The sequence below is a fragment of the Urocampus carinirostris genome, chromosome 1 (assembly GCF_059441175.1).
Source record: "Urocampus carinirostris isolate Australia breed hairy pipefish chromosome 1, RoL_Ucar_1.0, whole genome shotgun sequence".
Lineage (NCBI taxonomy): Eukaryota > Metazoa > Chordata > Actinopteri > Syngnathiformes > Syngnathidae > Urocampus > Urocampus carinirostris.
The window spans coordinates 33,261,244-33,288,463 of NC_142349.1; the positions used below are offsets into that span (position 1 = coordinate 33,261,244).

Sequence of the window (27,220 nt, forward strand, 5' to 3'; positions counted from 1 at the left end):
AGTAAAAATGTCTGGTAATGAACTTTGAAAATTGTCAACAGGAGTATTGTTGCTTTTACAAGTAAATGTTTCAAAATAGAAATTCAAGAATCATTCCTGTGACTACATATATTAAACTTTTTCACAGCACTTCAAAAAATACCCTCTCCACTGTCCGAGCATTTTGCTTATTTTAAGTATTATTTGTCTCATTTTATGTCATATAATTTGGTTTGAATCATCAATTATGAAACTCCAGACATTGTCATTCCACTTGATCTTAAAACCACTTCATACAGTTCGACTCCAGAAACAAATACCAAATCTGTGCATACCTCATGCACAGATGGCATACCCCTATGTTGGCGAATAAGGTCAATGCCAGGCCTCTTTGTCACTTTTTCTTATTACATATTCAAATATTACGAACTTGGGAATTAACAGATATCAATCCTAGATGGAACTGTTTCTTTTTATTAATGCACAGATGTAATCCTTTTTATATTAAGATATAGACACACATTTTTATTAACTATTGTATTTTTAGTCCCATAAAACAGGAAAACACGATGTTATTTTTGTGGCTTTATCATAATTTAACTTGGCTTTGCTAAAACAACATGTATCATTCAACAGTTTCAAAAGAAAGTGCTAACCATGGCTAGTTACACTGAAGGAAAAAGTCATCGAGTAACAAATGAAAATCTGATAGACGGAATTCTAAATCGTCACATATCGTTGTTTTATCAGGATCATGCTAACCTCTCTATCTCTCATCAAGGTGGAGTATAATCGGCAAAAGATGGAAGTGGACGCTCGGCTGAAGAAAGCTGTCATCCCAAACCTTCAGCCAGACACCAGCTACGATTTCAAGATCACTGCTCCCGAAGGCAACATGGGGGGCCTTCGCCACCGTATCTCCGCCAAAACATCCCCTTCCATCACCATCCGCCGCCCCGAGATTGACCACACCCGGGACACGGAGACAACAGTCACTATCATTCTGCCGTCGCTGGAGTCTCGAACGCCTGTCAAGTAAGAAAGAAACACGGTTGACGTTACATGTTTGTAGAAGCATATAACTCAATTTATTTGTAATTATTTGTATATCCCTTTATTTCAAAAAGTCTCAGAGGGCTGCACAGACCACTCTAACAACATCCCCTGAGTTGAAACCTACATGATGGGAAGGAAAAACTAAAAAAAATTCTCAGCATGGGGAAAATTAAGACACATTGAGATGGGGATTCACATGAGAAAAACTTTTTCTTCATATTCACCCCTGCAGTCTCAAATCAACAAATACAAAAGATAATAGAAGCCCATCCAATTTTTCTCATATCAACACCGCTATTTAAAAAACAAGGACCTCTATTTTTAGGGCCTTTTTTATTATGACTTTTTTATTGTAATCATTTCATTAATGCACAATAAATAAATTAAAAAACAAGTATTTTATTAATAGTAGCAATGAATATGCAGACATCATGTTGTCTGTTGTTTTTTCTAAAAAAATACATATATTTAATCTGGTTTTGAGACACTAATATTTGAAACAAAGTCATATATCATGTCCCTTAACTAAATTTGATAAGCAAGTAGGAGTCATGGAAATAGAATACCTATCCACATACACATTTTCCCTGTATTTAATATGTTTTTTTCAATTTCAAAATGTTTAAACTGTATAACAATTCTTTTGCAGAAACTGTTTTAAAAAAAAGATTGATCGCATCTTTCCCATTTTGGCTCTCAACTAGATCATCTCGGTCACTGGTAGCTAAAGACAATGTCATTGTAGATTGTTTACATTGTCAAGTCAAGTCATGTTTATTTGTCACAGTATTTATTCTACATTGTCTGTTTTGCTTTAAGTAAATAGGTACAGTGTTGTGTTTGTGATGTCTATGATCGCTTAATGTGGAGGATTTGCAATTATTAGTAAGGGGAGTAATCGGCGGAGGTTTACAGGTATGAACTGTTGACAATACATAAGCAATTACTGTACACCCAAAATTAAAGTTACTGTAACTTTAAATGAACGTACACACCAGAAATTTTACAGCACTTTATTTTTTGCCTGTAGTAGTTTGATTGCGCAGACTGAACAACTGTCTCTAGTGGTAGCTTCAGGGACTGCTTGTTTACTGGATTTTTCTTCGTAAAAGCGATTTTTGTTGCAAATAAAAATTGTATATCAAAATGCTCGTGTTTAGAGCTGTTTGTATAAGGATGTACCACTGTACCAGTTAATTTGCCCAACTGAACTGAAAGAGAGAGAAAGAGAGATTTGTTCCAACGCACATTGCTAAAAGCAAATTTTTTTGGAGACCATGGCTCTTATTCTCCCTTCAGAAACGTTTATGTTGTCGTGGTTCCATTGAGGCGAGCCAGAGGCATAATTAGACACCTGAAGAGCCCGGACGAAATGGATCTCGAGGAGGTAAATTTGTTCAGTAATCGATAAGTGCATCAAACATTTAGAAAAAAAAAACAATCTAAGTTTAAAAAAATAAAGTATGAGTCACGTCTCAATGCGTCATGTCTCTTCTCTCAGCTGTTAAAAGACATCAGTCAAAAACAGAGAGACTCACGCCAGCAGAAGCACGTGGACCTGCGTCGCGCTTACATCACTGCCCGCTTCACACCTGCCACCCTGCCAGCCTTCTTCACCCTTGGGGACCAGCTGGACTACGGGGGCTTTGAGAACCGGGCATTAGAACCCGGGCAGGAGTATGTCTTCTTCATCCTGGCTGAACTCAACTCCACAACTGGGGTATGAAAGCCTCCATGCCGCTTCACGTTTTCTTCCTTCCTGCATGAGCCTGTCGGCCAGGCTGTCACTATGCATCCGGATCAATACGGCCTCGCAGCTGCGAGAATAAAACTCACGTCAGTCAAGGTATAGCCGGCAAAAGGCAATAACGTTCATGTATTTCCATCAACGGCACTAATAAAGATTGATTGGCGACGGGAGAAATGTTGCCTCATTGTGTGCTACACCTCAAAGTGAGCAATAGAATTGAAAAGGACATAAATATTCAGCGGGGAGATTTGTACTTCTTAGGTGTGTTCCAGCCTCAGGCTGCACTCTAAAAGGCCATTTGAGCCCATAAAAATACTGCCTTTTGTTATATAGCTATAAACAGGAACACATCTCTAATTAAATAACTTGGGCATTGTCTGAAAGGCCGTGAAAAAGATCCAGTATATTAAGACACCCACCTTATATTTGGTGTCCCCAGTTTCACCATTCAAATTTGCATTTAAAAGCAATTGGAGACGTTTTATCATCAAGGACGACTGGAAGAGTCTATTTTTGTTTAATCCCTTGATTAATGAAGCGGGAGGAGGCAAATGCCGCTGACGCAGCTAGCATCACTAGCTTCAGCGACCAATCACACTAGCATGAACACCCAATGTTGCTAGTAGTACTAACTGAGATGTTCTTTTTTTAACAAATCAGCCTTTGTCGAAAATTGTTACTGTGTTGAATTTTCGCTAAATACAGACCGGGTAAAAATATTATTGTTCTATCTTTGACGAGTCATAAATCGTTGTGGTCAGCAACCAGGGTTGGGTAGAGTTACTTTAACTTGATTACTTTCAATTACTTTTGGATTACTCCAATACCAAATATGCTAATAAAAGACAAAATAAACTAAATATGAATAAAATTATGACTCACAACACGTGGTAAGCTTTCTCTCCTGGCTTTTGATCTCTTTTGATCTCCGGCTAAACTAACATAAAATGCGACAGAAACAAAATGAAAATAAATCTAAACAGCTTGCCAACATCATTTTTGCCGTTCCATGTATTCCGTTACTCCCCAAGCCTGCACAAAATTGAGTGATTTTATTCATATTTAGTTTCTTTTGTCTTTTATTAGCATATTTGGTATTGGAGTAATCCAAAAGTAATTGAAAGTAATCAAGTTAAAGTAACCCTACCCAACCCTGTCAGCAACTGATGAGGGAGTAAACATTAGAAGTCTTTGTTGAGCTGCAAGATGCATTATAGTTCACAGTGCATGCTTTTTATTGGTCTTTTAAAAAAGGGAATAACATAAAACTGAATAGAATATCTAACTGACTTCTATCCTTGATAATCATTTTTAACTACACTTAAATTGTAACTTCTTTATTGTTTAATTCTGCTCTCTTCTTATCAACAGAAGATGTATGTTGCCAGCCCTTATACAGATCCAGTGATTGCCCCAGATTCAGACCCCCAACCCCTCGATGCAGGTGATGGTCTCATCTGGGTGGTTGGGCCGGTATTAGCGGTGGTTTTCATCATCTGCATTGTCATAGCTATCCTACTCTACAAAAAGTGAGTTGAACAGAAGAACATGCATATTATTTACACATATCAATATATTTTTTATATTTCTTTTTACTTTTGTGTTTATAATTAAAGTATTCATGATAAAACATGTGTGTTGGAATTGGGGAAAGAAGATACTAAATTTGACTTGGATCTTTAACAGTTGCTATGATATAATCATGACCAAGTAATGGGATCGGATGATTGGTTGAATTTGAAATGAATTAAAATGTATTGCATATAAAATTTCAATAAAAGTTTATTCTTCTTATGTGGTGAAATTTTCTACTAGAGCTACTCATCTAAAAAATGAGTTTTAAGAATAATGTGCACATCTTAACATCAGTCAGTTTAGAAAGAATGGTTTTGACTGGGCAATGTCACTCTAATATATTATATTTTATTATTTATTGAGTAGTTTTTGTGAATTAGAAAGTTGCTGAAGTCAATCAAATGTCATATGTCGTTCGAACGACCAAATGATTGAATTTAAGTATTTTAATCCCATAATAGTCTGTTTATTTCCTCATAATACTAAAAACTAAATTCTTGCACTTGCCCAAGACACATCACAAGAAATGCTGCCTCTACAACCCATGTGATTAAGGGATCCAACCAACCAACCAACCAACCAACGGAAAAAGGATTAAGATCAGAATTATTTACGTGCAGGTCACCCAATAGCATTATGGGAGAAATGTGATGACAGAATGACTTTCAAGTGCCTCAATACTAACTTGTTTGTTTGTGTCACATCTGATCATTTTCCATAAGTTGACATGTGAAAATGTCCGTTTGTCCCAAGTTTTATGGACTGCTTTGTTGATAGAGAGTAAAAACGGGGAAAATGAGAAGACGTAATAAAAATCTCAGGAAATGTATTATGTATAGCACGTATAGGTACAATCTTAGGCCAGAGCCCAGCCTAAGCCTGACCCAAAATTTGAGTTCGGGCCTAAAATGTCTATCATTATGTTCGAGTTCGAGTCAGGTTGGGCTTCTCGCTCGCTGCCTTTTTGCCTTTCTTTTGTAGTTATCCACCCATCGTTGTTATGTGTCTTTTTCCTTGGGGAGGGTCCGCGCAAAGGATTCCCACCCCTCTCTGGGCGGCCTCGGCTACGGGGTCTGCAGCGGCACCATCGGACCCAGAGCAGCGGGCTCGGTCACTCATATCAAGTCAATTGATCGAGCTCGGCCTGGTTCTGGCCTTAGTACCCGTGGGCCTGGGTCGTCTTGATTTTTTTAAGGCCCGATCTTACCTCTAATAGCATCATTTAAACCATGTTATCATTCTAGATTGATTGCAAATGGCATGACAATGACTTGAAATGATAGATTCATGACGCATTTTGGCTCAATCCGTCATCACTTTTCGAGTGATTTATGATGTGATGTTTGTTGCAACATGCCTGAGGAGAAAAACATAAATGTGAAAAAAATGAATGCCAATACAGAGAATTGTGGCTTTTAGATTTGGAGTAAGGTTTCCGTCCAAACATATATAATCGTCCCACCAAGAGTTGTACTTTTGTATTAGTAAGTTCTACCACTGACATCTTTTTTTTTTTTTGCCAAATCATTGTCAAAATCACAAAACAAGACTTTTGTTCACTCAGAAAATGAGTTCCAGTTTGAAACGTGCTCAACCATCATTCTGCAGCAAGCCGTCCAGCTTTTGAATACCAATGCTGGATATTGATTTTCTTCTGTCTGTTTCCTTCCTTTCCTTTTCCTTAATTATTCTTTGCTGGCCTCTTGCTTTACTGGAAACAGCAAACCTGACAGGTACGATGACTTCTTTTTTTATCATTGTACCCGACATAATTACAAAACATAGAGAAATGTTTTTGTAATTGCACATAAGAATCCACATCTGTTCATGCAAGAGCATCGAGTCACCACTACTAATGCTATTGACGTGTCAGTGATGAGTTTAACTTACTCATGCTGGGTTTGTGAGTTTGCTAATTGCCGCCTTTATAATTGCTCTCTGGAGCAGCAAGCGTAAGGAGTCGGAGCCGGGAACCAAAAGTCTTCTGAGTAACGCCGAGATGATGGCTCATCACCCCACAGACCCAGTGGAGATGAGACGAATTAATTTCCAAACTCCAGGTATGAATATGTACCCAAACGATTTCTTTTAAATTGTGTCAATAGACATTATTTATACGCAACTGTTGGCTAGTGTATTGTAACCAGACATGGGACCAAGTCACACATGTGCAAGTCTCAAGTAAGTCTCAAGTCTTCACCTTCAAGTCCCAAGTAAGTCCCAAGTATTTTTTTCTTGGGCAAGTCAAGTCCCGAGTCTTAGATTGCCAAGTCCAAGTCAAGTCACAAGTCATAAAAACAGCGACTCGAGTCGACTCGAGTCCAAGTCACTAAGTCTCAAGTCCCCATGTCTGATTGTAACCAATATAATTTCTAAACAAACAGATTGGTAATCGGTTTTAAATAGTCAAAATTGTAGGTCCATAATATATATGCAGACATATGTTAAGGAAATGTCAAGTTGTTTATTAGAAATACATTTTTAGGCTTGGATTTTTCACTTCTATGATTTGATTGTTGTTGTTACGTGTCCTGAAAACCAACTATTAGCCATCAATTCCTTAGTGTGTGTTTGTACAATATACACTGATAAAAGAAAATCTATCTGGCAAATCGTTTTGCTCATTTTTTTTAGGTTGCCTTGTTTTCTCAATAAGAAAAAGTGTAGATAAGCAGTTATCTATAATCACTTTTTAATCGTAATTTTCTTATTTCATTATTAGTTGATGGATTTTTTTGTGAAACAAAAAACATAATAAGTAATTCAAATTGATTTTGTTTATAATGAATATATAATAATGAAACCATTTAAAACAAACACAATTATTACCTGGATAATCGAAAGTATTTTACTTGAAAAGATTATTATTTTCCTGGTTATACGTTTTTCTTATTGCACTTGGATGGTTCACATATTAGAAATATCCCTAAGGCGGCACGGTGGGTGGGTGGTTAGGGCGCAGCCCCAGAAAAGTCCAGAGTCCCATGCGGAGTTTCCATGTTCTCCCTGTGCCTGCTTGGGTTTCTTTGGTTTCCTCTCACATTCCAAAAACATGCATGTTAAGTTAATTGGGCAGGCCACATTGTATTTGCGTGCGACTGGCTGGCAACCAGTTCAGGGTGTCCCTGCCCACTCCCTGAAGGTGGCTGGAATGGGCTAAGCGGGGCAGAAAATGGATGGATAGGAGTTATCCCTTACTCCTGACCTGTAAGGAAGATAGAAGATTGTTTTACTTTTTTTTCAAATTTTAAACAATTATTTCCGTTTAGACACAGTTGTTGCTGTCATCCAGTCCCCTTCCTAGCCAAATTTACTATTTTATTCAGTTAATTTTGGTTGTGCCGTATTTTTCTCACTTTAATCTTCTGACAATATTCTTGACTCTATGTTCTGAAGCTCAAGTTGAGCATACAAGTGCTTAAAATGTGTGGAAAAGCCTTTCGAACATGAGAAAACAAGCCTATGAAACAAAACAAAAATAAGTCAAAATCCCCCCCCAAAATGTTAAAATAACATGTCTGAAAAGGAATAAAAAGAAGCATATGCATATTTTATCCTACCCCTTCGACTTCCTTAATAACTGTGTCTTACAGCTAGATCTCCAGTGTATTTCCATATAATAAACACTCACAAATATACACATTTACATTTATTTACCTACAAAAAAAGAGCTTATACACTATTCAATTGAAATACTTTCTGATTTTTGTTTCTTTTGCAACTTTTCTATCTTGCGCAACCCACAATTTGGGTTCTTTAGGTGTGCCTTACAGTCTTGAAAATAAGGTGTATTATCAGTATATTTGATGCCAGCTCAGCCACCGTCCACGTTGTACATTCAGAGCATAACAAATGAGTCATGGCAGTGTGAGGAATCAATGGAACCCCATCCGGTCACATGCACTGCGCGCGACACCTTCCCTGAGCAGACAGAAATGAGAGAAAAACACAGAATCAGTCTCTAAACGTTAACTTTCGAACAAATGTGAACATTTACTCATGGTCATGCTGAGCAAAATCCCACTGTGAACTCTTTCCTTCTGTTCTCTTGCTGCGAGTTCCGAATACTCTGCCCTCTGCGCCACACCCCAGATAAGCACCAACCTTGCGTGAGCCAGAGCTGAGATCAATGCCCTTGTTGACAACGTGATGCGTTTCCATGGAGAATATCTGAAGACGAGGATTTTGAGCCCTTTTCCTATGACAAGTACAGACTGTGAAAAAAGCACTATAGCTCCTCTATTCCATCATAAGAATTTTCTATTCAGGATTGACAGGAGCCTTGAAGTGCCCTCTTTTCATCTTTGGAGATTTGTACCTTGAAGGACGTGCTGAATAGATGAAATGCATCTCCTGCGGATGATGTCTGAGGCCATTGAGGGCGTGAGAGGCTCATTATGTCCCGATTACCTAGGGGAGCTACCAGAAAAGATGAGCGCCGGAATCGATCTGCATAATTGTGGTTTGATGGCGGGATTTGGGCGCATCCGAAAGCGAAGTCCCAGATTCTGCGATGGCCACCCACCATAGCAGGGCTCAACTTGGAGACGTCGGTTTGCTTTTTCTGCGCATGTTCGAGCTCTCCTAATTAGCGATCCATCTGTGTTTGTTTTGTCGGCCGCGCGGCTTCACTGATAGTGCAGCAAGCAATTTATCAAAGGAAAACAATTTCAAAACAAACACAAGTCAGGCTGTCCACGGGCGCGACTCAACACTGATTTTCTGCCTCGCCATGTTGCTTAATGATTTGTGATTCACGGCTCTTACACAATTATCCTCACATCCCGGAAGCGAATGACTGTGACCTGGGAGGTAATTTAGGTTATTTATATGAAAATAAGGCGCCCTTTGACCCTGTCTATGGGTTGCACGCTTACTGTCTTGCAGGAATGATGAGCCACCCTCCCATTCCCATCAACGAGCTGGCTGAGCATATTGAGCTGATGAAAGCTAATGACAATCTCCGACTTTCCCAGGAATACGAGGTGAGACTCACTTGACAAAAACTTACATTATCATTAAAAAGTTTGGTGTCTCTTTGACCCAAAAAACGGTAAACTAATCAGAAATACAACCCATGAATTGTTAACGCTGAATATTACTGTTTTACCTGCAATTGTCTGGTATTTGTGTGTAGAGGCTCGTTTCCAGGAATTAGCACTACAAGGCTGTACATTGTATTTGCTAATTGTGTTAAAACGCTAATGATGATTAGAAAACCCTCATGCAATTATGTACACCTGATAACAGTGCAGCTGGTTAGAGAATCATACCTTCCTTTGAGCTACTTAAGTATCTGAAACATCACGTTTGTCGATGTGATTATATCCTTCAGAATGGCCAGAAAAAGAGAGGTCTGAAACTCGACAGTCTATTATTGTTCTAAGAAACTCAGGATATTCCTTGCCAACAAACAGAAGGTCTCAGACGACGGTGTCCACTACTCTATTCAGAGAACCGCACAAACAGGCTCTAACCAGAGTGGAAAGTGAAATGGGAGCACAACAAAGCAAGAGGACAACTACAGTACACTATAGTCTCAAGTTTGGGAAATATACGCCATAAGATAATCTGACCTTCCTTTGAGCTACTTAAGTATCTGAAACATCACGTTTGTCGATGTGATTATATCCTTCAGAATGGCCAGAAAAAGAGAGGTCTGAAACTCGACAGTCTATTATTGTTCTAAGAAACTCAGGATATTCCTTGCCAACAAACAGAAGGTCTCAGACGACGGTGTCCACTACTCTATTCAGAGAACAGCACAAACAGGCTCTAACCAGAGTGGAAAGTGAAATGGGGGCACAACAAAGCAAGAGGACAACTACCGTACATTATAGTCTCAAGTTTGGGAAATATACGCCTTAAGAGTCCTAAAGTAGCAGCTTTATTAAATAGTACCTGCAAAACAACAGTGTCAATATCTACAATGAAAAGGCGACTCTGTGATGCTGGCCTTTGATGCAGAATAGCATAGAAAAAGACTGAGACTGGCCGACAAAAAGAAAAGACTTTTTCATGGAAAATACAAAACTTGTTTGTTTGACCACAAAGTTTTGAACGGTAGAGTAAGCCTGACTCTACATGACTTTGCAAGTCTTGCTTGTTTAATATGTAAAAAAATATATTTTTACGATGATTTTTTTGGGGCTAAGCTGTTTCTTTGGGTAATCTTTTTCAAATTTGGCATCTAAAAGAGGACGGTGTTGTTAAATAATTTTCAAGATCCACTCTCATCCTAATTACAAGTGAGCCAGGCTAGTAAGACTGAAGTCGGGTCCAAACATTTCTAGGTGGAAAGATTATGTATCTGTTCTGAAATTTCTATTGCAGCGTATTCTCTGATTTCCTTACAAAATGTTCTCAGTATAATCCAAAATTAATAACAGTCGTAATAAGTGTGCATTGCAGAAAGTGAGCAACAACTCAATCTTAGTCGCAGGTTAAAATCAAGTAATTCTAGTTCTTGCAACTTGTCAGACGACCAGTGTAATGCTGGAATCAAGGTTTATGTTTACATCAGTTTATTGTGGTAAAATATATTTAAAGAATTTGCAAGGTTAGCAACCAAAAGCAACTATGACTTTTGACTTTGGCTGTTACAACAAAACAAAAAAGACAGAAAAGCTAACCTTATGGTTAAGTTTACAAATAGCTTGTCATGTGATGAACAGTAAGACTTCTCTGGCAGTCAGTATCAGTCCATAACTCTATGTTATTATGACAGAAATATATCAATCATCAACATGAAGACTATGGTATCACTGTAATAAAGTTTTAATACATATGTTTAAATAAGTACATACGGATAATTTTGTTCTCTTAACAAGATACAATTACATTTTTACATTCAGATGCTATGTTTTCCAAATAATACATACATACATATATATCTGAAAATTACATCCTTTCTAAGCAATAAATAGTGTTAAATGATTCTTAGGTTGCTAATGCTGTCCGTAGGACTAACTAATGTATGCATACACCCAAAAAAATCACTTTTAAAGGAAAATGGTATGGCAGCTATCTAACTATGCATTTGTATAACCTTTATCCGCCCCCACCTTTCTGGCATGCTTAACTGGTCAATGAGATAGAAGATAGAAGAAATAGAAGTAAACTATTAATTGTCGAGCTATTATCATGGATCAATTAGTGGTGATTGAAACCTTGATTTTTGTTTTTTTATGATAAAGTAAAACTTTAATTCTGTAGTTGCCTACTGCAATTGACTCTTAAATCTTTACATTGCGAATTGCTGGATGGATGCATAGAGTGATAAGTGAATGTACTTAGTGAAGATTGCATTTGTTTGTTTTGCCCGAGTAGTGAACTAAATGGATATACCACAGTAACTTGCAACCCAAAGGTAAGCTACACGTGACTTTCCAAGAGGCGCTTTTATTAATTCATGGTGCCCCGAATCCCAGGTTGTGCTTGCAGCAAAGAGGTGTGTATGTTTTTTTTTTTTGTTTTTTTTTTTGACAAGGGTTCTTCTGTAAATTTCGCAAAATATGCATTTCTTTAAATTGAGTTTTTACCGCAGACAACAGACGCTATGCGAAAGAAAACCCAGACATAAACAGTAGCACAACAGAAATAGAGTAATCGCCGACAAGTTATTGCTCTCAGTAAAAGTGGACAAGTGCTCGCTGTCTAAGTGTTCGAGTCCATGAAGGTGTCAAGGTGCTATTGCTATGTCCAGACAAGCTAATGTATTATTCAACGCTGCATTTTCAAACACATCTATTTTATGAATGCTTACGATCATTCCACTTCAACCAAACCAACGTCCAATTATGCCTGTGCAATTTGCTTTCTTTTGCCAGTCCATTGACCCCGGGCAGCAATTCACTTGGGAGCATTCCAACCTGGAGGTCAACAAGCCCAAAAACCGCTATGCTAACGTGATAGCGTATGACCACACCAGAGTCGTCCTGGCACCCATAGAAGGTAAGCGCTGGCAGGCCAACAAATGACGTTAAAAAGATGGTGACGCGAAAAGGGACAGGATGATTGATGAGAAGTGAAATTGAAGATGCAGCTCCGGAGCTAAACAAACAAATAAGCAAACGATTCAAGCATATTGAAAATCAAATGCAACCATCAAGGGAGAGATTCAATGCTAAATTCCTGAGCGAGGGGTTTATGTTTGATTCGCATCCACCCTTGACTGTGGTGTTAAACTCGGTTTCATTGTGGATGTTATGAGAGGGGCAAAGGAAAATAAAAACATTATTTGTATCCTCTTAAATGTAAACATACATGTCTCTGGATTTCAGCTATGTGTAATGAGGCACAGTCAGATTTACAAATAAATAAACCTACATCATATTCATCATTTAATTGGCAAGGTAAGAAAGCAATAAATAGCAATAAGCAATAAGTCCTTGCAACGAAAAAATAACCCAAAAACAACTGTCTGGTTTGAGTTGCTATTAGCTTGCTACTGCTATACCGTATTCTATTGTTTGGGGCTGAAATGTTCACCAAATCGGATTAATTGGTCTTGCTATCGCCCTCTGCCACGAGGCAAGAAAATTGCATGCCTCACAGATGGACAATAAACATCCTCATTACAAGGAGAAGCTACATGGTTAGCAATTTGTTAGCTGGGACCTTTATTATGTTTTACAATACTGCAATAAGAATTACACAAACAGCAATGTTTATTTAAATTGAAAACATCCTTGGCTTTTAAAACATCGCTAGCTTAGCGCTAATGCTAAATATTCAAAAGGAGCCTTTTCAAATGCAAACTGCAGATTAGCATCTACTTCAGGAGTCTTATTCAACTAACCAACAAACGCACGTGAAATCTGTGAAATGACTTAACCACAGGAAAGATTGCAATACTCAAAGGAAGATATTCTTGCCACTGATCTTTGTGATCATTATTATTTTTCAATGCATTGTCAACGAATGACAATTGATTTACCGTGTGTGTGTGTGTGTGTGTGTGTGTGTGTGTGTGTGTGTCAATTTGTCAATTTTTTCATTTCAATTTTCTCAGATGTACTTGACATTTAATTGAATCAAAATTACGGTTCACACTCTCCCATGCGCAGATATTGACGACAATAAAGTGCAGGTTCACATTCCTGACCTAAGATAAATATAAAAGTACAAGTGATCTTAGGGTTAATACTTAAGTAATGAAACTGACATATAAGACCCGACCTACAGTAAAGTTTAACCAAGCAGCAACAGTTGAAGCAATAAGATAAATAAGGTAAAATGAAAAAGGTAAAATAGGTAAAATTGGAAAAATAATTATACAATCAGCAGGTGTGTGCAAGTTAAAATGCACTCATGTGTGTTCATTTTGTCTTACCAATTGCGGAGAGAGTTCAGTAGTATCACTGCCTGGTGGATGGAGCCGTTAGTGAGCCTAGTAGTGCGGGAGACAGTGTGCATCATTGGTTGCATCATTGGCAAAAAGATGGTTTTGGCGGGTGAGGCGAGTGGTATAGATGTCCTGCATGGAGGGGAGTGCTATCCCAATTATCCTATCGGCTGTTCTCACAATGCGATGTAGAAATGTTTCCTATTTTTCTAGCAAATGTGACATTTGGCATTCCGTGTGTCCCATAAGACCCAGCACTGGCAGGCAACAAAGATCCTCAAACGTGTCTTATGTGCAGGTGTCCTGGGAAGTGACTACATCAACGCCAATTACATTGACGGTTACAGGAAGCAGAACGCCTACATTGCCACTCAGGGGCCACTGGCTGAAACATTTGGCGACTTTTGGAGGATGGTGTGGGAGCAGCGTGCCGCCTCCGTTGTCATGATGACGCGCTTGGAGGAGAAATCACGGGTTGGCCAGCTCTTTTATGTGGAATTTTCTGTTGTGCAGACATCTCTGCTGGCCAAAAAAGGGAAAAATACTTTAAATAATCTTTTTAATAGTAACCGTGCAGATTATTTGATATTTTGAAGATAACCTAGAACGGGGGTCTGCAACAAGCTCTTTGGTGCTCCCTCGTGGTTCCCTGGCGTTTTAAAAAAAATATTTGATCATGGAAAATTATAAGGTTTCTGTAAGACAAAAATGACACAATCTTAATGTTGCCTTCCTTTTCAGGCTCATATAATGCTTTAAATTTTTTGCGTTTCCAAAAAAAGGTTTCTTTTCTGTGGGGCATTTGATCCAATAAGGCTCTTTGAACATTTGGGGTTTCTAACCCTTTACCACGAAGAATGCATGTAAAAGTCCGTACATACAAAATCATAACTTCAATGAACAACGCAAGCTAACCTAAACATTATCAGTTGGGATGGATCACTGCCGCACACGCGCTAACCACTGCGCTGCCATGCTGCCAATAGTGATCCTTTCAAGTGAAATACTCTTACTGCAAAGGCAAATAAGAAATACTCAATTTTAAATATGTTTTCTTATTTACAACATTATTACTGTTTTTTCTAGTTAAAAACGTTTTTTTGATATTAGTAATAATATTAATTATGAATAATATTGAAACTGGGACCTTTTAAACAGCCTACTCTTTCACTGCAAAGGTTTATTTAGAAAATTTAGGAATTATATATAGAAAAGTATTAAATTGGTTTATAGTTCATAGTTGCATATTGTATTATTCTTGTTATTATCATTATCATCATTATTATTATTATTTTATTTTTCTGTGTTGGCTTTCTCGTAAAATAAAATAAAATCAGTGTAATATTTTGTTTACATACTCATTTTGAACAGAATAATAAACACAAGCATGATTAATTTATTGCTGATTTATTTTGTGTACTGTCAAAACGTATCTTGTCCTGACAAAAGAAGAGCTCAATGTACTACTTTTTTATTAAATCTTTGCTTGCAAGTCATAGAAAATGATCTCAATGATGGTATGTAAAAGTCAATTATCGCAAGAGATAACTTGAGCCTGTTGTGCTTCTTTTATTTAAAATCCTGTGGTAATACAAAAATGCTATTTGTTAAATTTTATCATGAAAAGCTAGTGAAAATGCAGAGTATTATGAGATATTTTTCTAACAGCTTTTTTCTTGTATAGGTCAAATGTGACCAGTATTGGCCGACTCGGGGCACCGACACATATGGGACAATCCAGGTAACCCTGCTGGACACCATGGAACTGGCCACGTTCTGCGTCCGCACTTTTTCTCTTAATAAGGTAATAACGGCACATCCTGCAGTGATATTTGTGTCGTTTTTTGTTTTTTTCAAATTGTTTTCCTTGTAATCATTTTCCTGCAAAAGTATGTAAGACCCATTCTGCCATATGTACTGTATACATGTTTTAATAAATGAATACTCACAGATGTGCCACATTAATAAATCACGTAATATCTAGACATATGACATAAATGTAATTTATTCATATATTTGTGCATTATTTATTTTGGTATTTGTCACGTATTTTGTTGTATATTTGGCCTTGTATTTTGCCGTAACAAAATGTTTTCGAATGAGGAGATGGGTCAAAGTGGCTGAGCATTTCACCAATTGGTTGATCCAAGGGTTTAGTTTTGGCATGGATGGAGGAGACGTGTCCCCAACAAAATCAAGGAATCATTGTTTTATCCCCACTAATATTATGCGATCACTCAAAAAAATGTGTTATAACTCCACCTAGGCCAAACCTACATCCTTGGGTTTATGGACATATGGATCATTCAACTGCAATGCCTTTCTTTATCACTGATCAATAAATAGATGGACACCTCAGGGCCTCCTCCCTATTTGAATATAACATTTTGTTGTGACAAAATACATTACAAAATACACAGATAAATACAAAATTTTGGGGGGTCATTCAACTCTTTATGAACTTCTTTTTAAACCATCTGCTCTAGAATTGATTGTGAAGTCAGGGCGACCGATTGCCCATACAATGTTCAGCGCAGAGATTGGTATTTCCTGTTATCCTCCTATTATGTAACCAATTCTTGTCTATATATGTACGCCTTTTCTCAGTAAATGCTGCTTTTTCACTGGCCAGATGCTAAAAGAGCACAGTGGTCCGTGTCTATTAATTTAACAGCATTCTAAGGTAAATTATTCCACAACAATGACAAATAACACAATAAAAATATACGACAAAATAAATACCGGAATAAGTAAAAGACAAAATATATGACAAGATGTATACAGTAAATAAGTGAATAAACACATTTATGTCATATATTTAAGCATTACATGATTTTTTTTTGTGTATTAATGTATTTTTATGGTAAACATTTCAATCCATCTATCCATTTGGTATATATTTGTAGGTACTTATCTCTTTATACATTTATTGCAGTATGTGGCAGGATGGTTTCTCTAATTTAAAACAAAAGATATAAGTTAATAATTATTGACAAATAACATAATATCACAAGGATTTGGGGCAGGCACGTAAAACATATGACCCACAGCCGGGATCTGGCCTGTTGGATGATTTAATCCGGCCGCCATAAATTTCTAAGTATGTAAAAAGAAGAGTTGAAACTCTAGGTCATTTCTATCAAACAATGCTAAGAAAAGGATAAAAATAACGAAGGATTATTTAAACTCTTTAACAGTAGATGGTGATCACTTCCTGCAAATGCGGGTTAAAACAACCGATTTCACAGCACAGAAAAAGACTGGTGAAGTTTGTTGACACATGTTGAGCATGGCCAATCACTGATACAGCTGATAGTATATAAGATATGGATTTTATTACATGGAAGAAAAAGTCAACCGAAGCACTTTCGATTTTATTAGAAACATTAAATTACATTGAATAGACAAATTAAGCTTTGAAGGGAAGTCGTCCTGGTTTTGCTGCTTATTATGTCTTGCTTTTTAAAAATGTGAAAATATTCCTGTCAAAGTTGAAACTTGAGATTGTATTAAAAATAAACACACTCTGAGTAGGAGATTGAAACTGGGTAGCCCTTTCATCGGAGGTGCATCCCACTTGAGCTGTCCCTCAGTTCTGCTACCAAGATCAACTCAGAGAGGAATCACACACATCCGATAACTACCGGCCCATTCATTCAAAAGACAGGTGTAAAACAACATTCTGATTGGCTTAAAGAAGATCACATAATTACAGGAAACAATATAATGCTGGTCCCCAGGTGTCACACTGTCAAAATAAATGACAAACGATAGTTAAAGTATTAGGCCAGCTGCTCAACTGATTTTGGAAGATAAAGATTAGCCCTCCTGAAGAGAGAAAAGCTAATTATTTACAGTAAGCTTAAACAATGATGCAGTATATTTCTAAGAAGGCAAAGATAGGGATGAGAGACACATTTGAGGAAGGTGAGACAGCCAGGCGCTATCTCTGAAGGACTTCTGCATCATCTTCGTCTGAAGGGGAAAATTGACTCCCTAAGCTGATACAATTGTAACACAAGACAAAACAGCACCTGGATATAATATTTTGCTTTGTTTATGTACTTTTAAAGGATAAAATCGTACAAACGCACATTCAAATGAAAATTTTCTCACAATTGCACTATCACTGGTTTAAATTGCACAGTGAGAAATGTTTCTTGGTTTGGGTCTCGGCTTGTGAATAGGGTAAAAGTGTGGGTCCTGAAGCCAGACCAGTTGAGAAACATTGATTTAGGTAACAGGTTTCCTATGAGCCTTTGGCTCGAACCCTTAATAACTTTTCCGGACATTTTTTCATTTGTGACGTGATCTTTGTTGCAACATGCTTGAAATGAAAAGAAAACTAAAAGAAAAATAAATATACAATATACAATATCGACTCAAATTTTTTGGGGGGGGGAAATTGCCATCAAAACCTGATAAAAACATAACCATCCCTGGCCAATGAATTGATTACCAGTATTAATCAAGGAGCCAGCAGTTGTCCACCCGTAATTTAGTTCTGGGGGGGATGATGCAGAAATTGTATAAACAACTCACAAGATGAATATATTTCTCCCATTGTCTCATATCAGAGCGGGAGCAGTGAACGCCGAGAAGTGCGTCAGTTCCAGTTCACTGCCTGGCCTGATCACGGAGTTCCAGAGTACCCGACCCCTTTCCTCAACTTCTTGCGTCGTGTCAAGGCATGCAACCCGCCGGACGCCGGGCCCATCATCGCCCACTGCAGGTGATCCCACAAACACACAAGCAGGAAGGTAGCGTTTTTCCATCTTCGGATTGCGCACGTCTTGAACTGTTTTCTTTCCCTGTCAGTGCCGGGGTGGGTCGAACCGGTTGCTTCATCGTCATCGACGCCATGCTCGAGCGCATCCGACATGAGCGCACCGCCGACATCTATGGTCACGTCACCCTGATGCGCTCGCAGAGGAACTATATGGTGCAAACCGAGGACCAGTACAGCTTTATCCATGAGGCGCTGCTAGAGGCCGTGGCTTGCGGCAACACTGAGGTGGCAGCTAGGAGTCTCTACTCATACATGCAAAAGCTGGCCAAGGTGGAGAGTGGAGAGCATGTCACAGGCATGGAGCTTGAATTTAAGGTACGCTTTCCAAAGGATATGCACATAGTGTGCATACATAGACATGTATAAGTGTGTACATGGTAAAGATTTAATGTACATCTTTAAAGCTTGAAACCTGCTTTAATTCAAAAGATTAATAGAATTTACAGTGGTGCATTCTTTTAGAGTTGGATATTTCAAACTCGTACCAAAAAGTCCATCAATAAATCAAGTCAAATCACGTTTATTTGTATAGCCCTTAATCCCAAATTCGCTGATATTTGCCAGTATCTGAGAAATGTGTGTGTTTGTATTTTAGTAGTTGTCGAACTTTATATCAGTCGATGGTACATCTTGTCACTTGTGTTGGCAACACCCAATCAACTACTAGTTTTCTAATCCTCATTCTAGTTATCTATAACGAAATCAACACGCTTATTCATGTTAACTGTATTAAAATTTGACCATTTGATAACCACATTGTAACCATGTCAATTATGATTAATCACGAATAAATGTCAACAGTTAAATGATGGAATTTAAAACATTATTGATTCCAATAACAAAAAGTTACTGTAAACATAAATAACCGATGTGGTCTTCTTAGCTCCCATGCATTAAATAAAAAAATCCCCCTAAAAATTTTAATGCCATTTTTGCTCGAAGTTAATTTTTTATTTCGCTGTTGAAGCACTTTAAAGCCTTACCGTTGACAGTTCTATATTCGTTGTGATTAAATTATTCTGTGTGTGATTTCATTAAGTGAAATAAAGAGTTGTTGACATCAGAATTAGATACAGTTCAGTTAACATCTAATCCCGCCTCACTTTATAGTTGCGAGATTATTGCAAAATAGGACTTTATTGGTGTTTCACTATTGCTGCATTTGGGCAAGTGGGAACACATACATTTCTGAATTGATATCAGGAAGCGAACACATGAACATTCCTGTGGAGACGTAGATTGTGTTTCAAAATTTTAAATGATTTTTTTTTTTTATTCAATCATTTGAAAGGAAGTCAAAACAGCGGCCATCCAATTTGTTAAAATCCAATTACCTACCTTGCCTGAATTAAGCATCAGCCATAAGAAATCCTGATGTGTGTAATTTCTATTTTCCAAGCTCAAAATTATTTATGATTAATACAGAGCACATAAGGCACATCCATTTCAACTAATCTTTTTCTTCTGGATGCAGCGACTGGCCAACACCAAAGCCCACACGTCTCGTTTCGTCACGGCCAACCTGCCCTGCAACAAATTCAAGAACCGGCTGGTTAACATCATGCCCTACGAGACCACCCGCGTGTGTCTCCAGCCAATCAGGGGCTTGGAGGGCTCCGACTACGTCAACGCCAGCTACATCGACGGTTACAGGTAAGCTAACTTCTAGAGGAACCTTAACAGGACCCGACCTGCGGTCCTCCGCCTACGGCTTGACGTCTGAACGGAAGCGAAAGGTTTGCACCACAGCGCTTGCGCCTGTCAAATCACGTCAGCTTTACTGTTCTTGTGTACGTGTCTTCGCTCATTGCACGGCGCTGTCCACGTCAAAAACGCTGAGGCTGAAGATGACTCACACTGCTTGGACACTCATGCTTGGACTGTTCTTCTTCTTGAGAAAAGAAAAGTGCCTCCTAGTTTATACGCTCAGCAGGGATCCAATTAACGACTTGTGTATTTATTCGTGTATAACACGCATCCCTATTTTTAAGGAAAAATCGGTATATTTTTGTCCCTTTTTCTCAGCTCACTAAGGTTGTGTTGAATGATATCCCAAGGCGATTCTGAACCAAGTTAGTTCATTACCATGTTTTAGAAGTGATTGACCGTTCGAAAAAATATTGCTAAGCGCTTTTCCACAACATTGGATACAGCAGAATTTGAACTAAAATCTCAGCATCACACTACTTCCAATCACAATACCATGTTCTACAATGTTGTTTTTGCTAAATTATGTCCCATAATGCTCCATGATAAAACTGTACAACATGGCGCTGTAAGTAAAAATAGTGTGATGAGGTAAAATATCAAGCAGTTTTCTTATGTCATCTGCATAGTTCTATCGGTTATCGTGGTTAATGGAGTCCAGAATTCCCGCATGAAAAGTGAAAACCGACAAAGTAACATTGTACTTTAATAAGACCCCCTAAGTGTCAAACTTACCTCGCGATGACGAACCTTAAGAAAGTATCCAACCTCCACAAAATAACAACTATAGATCTACAAATTATAACACAGAACTGCAGTTCAATGAAAGGCCTTTATTGTCAGTATTAGCCCCAACAGTGGGCGGGACCTGCAGCCTCGCCATTGGCATCTCTCCCAACGCCACCTCAGTCGCTTCACCAACTCGATAACAATCCATGGAGCACACACGGGTGATCACCATTTTTTTGCGCTCTTCTGATTGTCCTCAGAGTCCGATTTAACTGATGAATTTATTTTCAATGTAACAAGCTACTAAAACCAAGGGGTCGCCATGTTTCCCAGTTTGCTTTGGTTCGATGACAACGACTTGTGCGTCCGCCCACCACGGCTATTTGACTGACAGCACATACCAGCCTATCACAGTCGTGCACGCATACATGATGCCCATCCAATACACACACACATCTGCCTGGTGTGCTATTAGAACAGTACAAAATAACAAATATTATGTACATTTTGTGAAGTTCATTCAGTGGTCAACCCCAAAGTCTGGTTTTAACAACATCCGTTTGTCATTCTCAGCTTTTTAACAACTAATGTTTGTTCTTCGTGCTGCACGCATTTAAACTCGAATACATTTTTCAGGCACAGTCGGGCATAATGCTCAAGCTTTTTTTAAAAGCAAAGTATACGCGCATAAAATTTTTACAATGCATGTCGTCATAACCGCTTGAATGTTACTTGAATCTTACAGAGGCAAATCAGACTTGTTTCGTTCAACTGTTCGACTGTACTCTTTAAATGTTCGTGCATCACCAAGGTACTGCCTTGATACGCAAGGTCAGCTTTGCAAGCTTTGCAAGTAGTCTTTTTGTCGGCTGTATCCGGGCTAAATTGCTCCCAGATTTGGAAAGTTATGCTACGCCGTTTTGATGACGGCATCATTTCTCTATGATACCACTTGAGACAGCAATGCTATTGCACATGAACAACTCTTAGCAGACATTATATTTATGTAGAGATGCTTTACTCTTAATCGGCAATGAAATTCATTGTCAACTTTTTCTTTGATCGATTTTTGTCGACTAATCATTGTGGCCCTAATTCTCAGTGGCGGCAACATTACGTACTCCTGCATCAGTTTGGTTTGTTTGTGTGCAGGCAGCAGAAAGGCTACATCGCCACCCAGGGTCCACTGGCAGAGACCACGGAGGATTTCTGGAGAATGCTATGGGAGCACAACTCCACCATTGTTGTCATGCTCACTAAACTGAGAGAAATGGGCCGGGTAATGACAAATACCGCCAGCAAAATTGTACCGTCTACTTACTCAGCTCAAAGTACATTTTGGGGCTCCCCAGTAGATTTCCAGCAGTCTCTGATAATTACAGAAAAAGTGCCAGACACTAATGGAAGTCATTAGTAATTCTACATCAGCTAGGCACAACCAAATGGGATCTAATAGTAAAGCTCTATCAGCATTATTTGCCTAATTGGCTTTTAGAGAAGTTTTTTTTATGATGAAGAAAAAAAAGCAACTTATTCATGGAGGATCCAGTGGAGCTCGCCTTTGACATCCAATGTGTTTTCAGACTTTTGAAAGAATCATCCAGACAGCTTTAAAAAGTTATGACCCTTAGACGGAAAGGCTACATCAGCAAACACTTGCAGATAAATTTTATAGAAAAAAAAGCAGACAAGTGCTGCTCGACTAGTTTTCCTTCACCCCCTCTTTTTTTAAGCTTGATTTAAAAACAATATTCTTTCATGTGCAGTTTGTTGTCTTCTCAACTTTTTTAGCAGTGTACTGTACAATATGAGCAAGTGTTTGTCTCTGTTTTGTGAAACCAACTTGTAATTTCAAATAATCTTAAAATGAAAAAAAAAACACATTACTGCAAAGATGCATTTATAAATGAAATGTGATATAAAAGCATTGGAATTCATCTATGACATAGTGGGAGATGAACTCTGATTCAAGTTTAAAATTCAAGTCAGGACTTTTGAAGCCTTAAGAGCCCTGACAACAGGCTACTTGATTTAGTCTATTTTGCACAACAATCTACTTTTACATAAAACCACTTCCATAAGTGAGATCTGTGATATTGAGACATTTTTAAAGGGATATTGTTTAGTATTTATTATCTCATTAGAAAAATACAAAATTGCTTGAATAATAAACAAAACCATATGAATGAACATACAAACATGCATTTTTTTTTATATAAATTCATAAATTTATTTTACATAAGGTGAGGCTTAAAGCCAAAACTTGTGAAAGGCTATGCAAAAAAATGAGAAGAAAAATGATGCGGTTTGGTCACATCTGGTGGTCATATATTTCTGTGTCCCTTAAACACACTCTTGTCCTACTAGTATTTGCTAACCTTAAATGTAAATGACAATAGCATATTTAATATACAGTGCCGAGAAAAAGTACTTGCACCCTTCCTGATTTCTGTGTTTTTTTAATATTTAGGACTCACAAAGGTTTCAGATCCTCAAACCAATTTTAATATCACACAGAGACAACCCAAAGAAATTCACAATGCAGTTTTGAAATGTTGATTCCATTGTTTAAAGCACAAAAAAAAAAAAAACTTATCTGGCCCTATAGGAAGGAATTTTGGCCCACTCCTCTTTGCAAAATTGTTACAAATCTGAAATGTTGGAGGGTTTTCTAGCATGAAGTTCCCGTTTAAGTTCACAGCATTTCAAATTGGAATGAAATCTGGACTTTAACTTGGCCACACCAGCGCCTTATCATTAAGACCATAGTGTCGCTGGCATCAGCGGTTGTCGAGAATGTGTGGACCAACATTTAGCCCATGTCGTATCCCCTACGGGACATGACTGATCACATTTTGGGTACTGTCTTGAAGCTGTATTCAGAGTGTCTGTCTCTGTGTCGTCTGTATCTCAGTAAATTACAACACATTTTAAACTAAACTATCTTTTAAACAAACACACACATGCAATCTTACATAGAAATCTAAAAACTACAACATCTTCTTCCGTGTGTTTCCTGTCTCAGGAGAAGTGTCACCAATACTGGCCTGCAGAACGCTCCGCCAGGTACCAGTACTTTGTGGTAGACCCCATGGCCGAGTACAACATGCCCCAGTACATCCTACGGGAGTTCAAAGTAACGGATGCCAGGGTACGTTACTCTTTTGCATGTTGTAAATCTCCTCGTCGTGTTCAAGAAGCAGCTTCAAAGATTGCGCCTTGTTCCCAATCTATCAAGCGCCGTGCGGTGTCAGCGTACCGCGTCCTATCGACCCGCGTGGTCTCGTACGTATGGGAACAGGCGTGTCGCGCCGAGCCGCCCTGAGATAATTCCTTTGTCCGTGTCGTCGCTCATGACGTGTCACAGATAACTCTAGTTCATCCCGCCCTTGCCCCGACGCCACATGGACAGATGCCGTATTGATCGCCATTAAAGAGGAGTCGGGAAGGCTGAGCGCAGGAGAAAAGATGTTATTGCCTCCAGAGTGGCAGACAATCGCAGACGCTTCAGTAACGAGTTCACAGGAGCATCTGATCCGGGCTCGGATAACCGTAATCATTAGACGCCCAAATAGGAAATTGCCAGCCAGGGTCCCACTGAACGAGAATAGATGCAATAGAGACTATACGGTATTGTTCATTGCTCTCAAATTGAACTACTTGTTTATTGCACTGTTGTTCTTATTCCCTTACAATTTGGGCCACTCTCTCAGCACTACATTGTAAATATTTTTGCCGATTTATCCTGAGATTCCTTTTATTTTTTTATTCTCCTTTTTAAGGTGGGGCGCATTGTTTGAGTTGTTCTTAAAGTTGAAAGTTAAAAAAATCTATTTTTTTAAGTCTGTGTTAACAATGCCCTACTGAGTTCAAAGAGCCCCGATGCTTTATTTTCCACTGTGCCTTTCTGCTTGTATCTTACTTTTAGCAGAGTTGTTCAGGGCAGAACACATTAAGTTTGAGACATCTAGTCTGGGGGTACTGGAAGAGGAGGTCATGCTTGTCACTGATTTTTTTTTTTCATTTGCCAGTGTAACATGAAAATTGTGAAATTAAACAATGACCTGCATCAAGAGTCCAAATGCATACCCAAACCCCAAGAAACATACAGTTTATTTGGAATGCACTTAGTTGCACGCGCATGATAAACAAGCTTGCTGAGGCTGCAATGATTACACAAGCCAGGAGATGGCGGAAGAAAGTAACAAACTTTCAAATTGCCTACAGCTCTTTTAAACCTATTAAAATATCTTAAAGTTTTAAAACTTTAATCTCAGATGTATAGCTTTTAAGTTTTTAACATAGAAGTTTTAACTCATTAGTTAAAGCTTTAACTCAAAGTGAAACCTTTAAAGCTCCAATTTTTACAGCAGAATAAATTATGTTGATTATATGGCTTACAAAAGTTAATTCAATCACAATACAATGGAACCTCGGTTTTCGAACGCCTCTCAGTTTGAACAAATCGGTGTCCGACCAAAAATTACGAGAAATTCTTCTTCGCTGTTCGGTCAAAAAATTGGAGTTCGAATGCCGGTAATGCGTGAGTGCATACGCTAGGGTGCGATGCTGAGCGTCGTTACGGGTGTTTTAGCCCCTTATTATGCCTCCGAAGAAAGTCAGTGCAAGCAGCAAAGTTACTACAGGTGAAAAATGAAAAGTAGTGCGTACAACTATTGCATTTAAGAAAGAAATAATAACCAAATATGAAGGAGGTGTGCGAGCGCCTTCTGCTAACCACCACAAATGTAAGAAATCCTATTCATAAGATAACGCGAACGTACGATTAGCCTGGGTTAGCTTTAAGTTTACGTTAAACATTCAGGGTGTTGGAACAGAGCCCAACATTGAGAGTGTTGGAACGGAGCCCCCTTTCCAATGAACCGCTCACCACTTGTTGTGGAGACCCCGGTGCTAAATGACTTGTAAACAACCTGATTTTTTCATTTTTACACGTTCATGTTAGGGGAGTCTTTCGTACGGAAGATTACGATAACGCGAACATACGATTAGCCTGGGTTAGCTTTATGTTTACGTTAAACATTCATGGTAAACATTCAGGGTGTTGGAACGGATTAAAACGATTTACATTATTTTTAATGGGAAAAATGACTTTGGTGATCGAACAAATCGGTTTTTGAACAGGGTTCTGGAACGGATTATGGTCGAGAACCAAGGTTCCACTGTAATTGTAAATGTTATATACGACTTATATTTACCTGGGTTTTTCCCAAACTCACCACTTGGCGTCTTTCGACTTTGTCTTTTCAACACTTCCAGTGAGAAGGTCTGATGAAAGGATCTTTGTAAATTCCTTTCAGGATGGCCAATCGCGAACGGTTCGTCAGTTCCAGTTTACTGATTGGCCCGAGCAAGGTGTGCCAAAATCGGGCGAAGGCTTCATCGATTTCATCGGCCAAGTGCACAAAACCAAGGAGCAATTTGGCCAGGACGGACCCATAAGCGTGCACTGCAGGTGAGTCACGGCACCTGAGTCGCCACACGCTCTGGGGTAGGACTTTGTTTATAAACGTGCGATTGGTTCCGCAGCGCCGGCGTGGGTCGAACGGGCGTCTTCATCACTCTGAGCATCGTGCTGGAGAGGATGCGCTACGAAGGGGCCGTGGACATTTTCCAGACTGTCAAAATGCTGCGGACGCAGAGACCAGCCATGGTGCAAACTGAGGTTCGTCCACTGACTTGCATTTCTCTTGCAGCAGCCTTCACAATATAAATTCATCTTTTTGCTTGTTTGTGCTTGGCCTTCCTCACTTTGATGACTCACCAAGTTGCAAGCGGAAATTATTCTTTACAAAAGCCCGATAAACAAGTCCGACTACTGTCAATTGCATTTTAGGTTCTTTTTCCTTGTGTCGGTTATGACAATATTCACCTATGTATGGTATAAAAGGATTTTAGTCGTGACTCAATCAGCATTTTTATGCTATTACATATTCATCAACCTGCTGATTGGCCCACGAGCAAAACAAGTATTTTACATTCAACTGTTTATTTCAGACTAGTTATTAAAACAAGTACATACATTTGAGTAAGCACCTCTACTGGGCACTACTGTATAACACTGTGGATTTTCAATTCTTTAATCGGAAACTTTGTGTGAAAAAATGCGCTACTCTTTCTTTTATTTTTCTATTTTTTGCGTTGTGCATGGAAGGTAGAAAAACCATATCAGTTTTTCATATGATTGTTAAAAAATCATTATTGGAATTTTTAATAGTCTAAATTCCATAGTTTAACTGTTGGAATGTGATAATGGTGTTAACTACTA

General features: G+C 38.5%; 1 protein-coding gene and 1 long non-coding RNA gene across 3 annotated transcripts in view; one reads left to right on the forward strand and one right to left on the reverse strand.

Moving 5' to 3' along the window:
* Positions 1 to 27,220, forward strand: part of ptprsb (protein tyrosine phosphatase receptor type Sb) — a 157,509-nt gene that overhangs the window by 124,732 nt on the left and 5,557 nt on the right. For both annotated transcript variants that reach the window (XM_088335831.1, XM_088335820.1), the window contains 16 exons: positions 761 to 1,014; positions 2,335 to 2,422; positions 2,537 to 2,755; positions 4,157 to 4,314; positions 6,308 to 6,420; positions 9,248 to 9,345; positions 12,190 to 12,313; positions 14,005 to 14,180; positions 15,391 to 15,510; positions 18,284 to 18,438; positions 18,525 to 18,810; positions 19,970 to 20,148; positions 22,084 to 22,210; positions 23,957 to 24,082; positions 26,253 to 26,407; positions 26,482 to 26,617. In XM_088335831.1, coding sequence (XP_088191957.1) covers positions 761 to 1,014; positions 2,335 to 2,422; positions 2,537 to 2,755; positions 4,157 to 4,314; positions 6,308 to 6,420; positions 9,248 to 9,345; positions 12,190 to 12,313; positions 14,005 to 14,180; positions 15,391 to 15,510; positions 18,284 to 18,438; positions 18,525 to 18,810; positions 19,970 to 20,148; positions 22,084 to 22,210; positions 23,957 to 24,082; positions 26,253 to 26,407; positions 26,482 to 26,617 — 2,514 coding nt within the window. The remainder of the gene's footprint in view (positions 1 to 760; positions 1,015 to 2,334; positions 2,423 to 2,536; positions 2,756 to 4,156; positions 4,315 to 6,307; positions 6,421 to 9,247; positions 9,346 to 12,189; positions 12,314 to 14,004; positions 14,181 to 15,390; positions 15,511 to 18,283; positions 18,439 to 18,524; positions 18,811 to 19,969; positions 20,149 to 22,083; positions 22,211 to 23,956; positions 24,083 to 26,252; positions 26,408 to 26,481; positions 26,618 to 27,220) is intronic.
* On the reverse strand, positions 470 to 3,372 carry LOC148374390 (uncharacterized). Its single transcript, XR_015850489.1, has 3 exons — positions 3,205 to 3,372; positions 2,574 to 2,852; positions 470 to 1,007 (listed from the first exon to the last, which is right to left on the reverse strand). It is a non-coding gene; the product is annotated as an uncharacterized LOC148374390 (long non-coding RNA).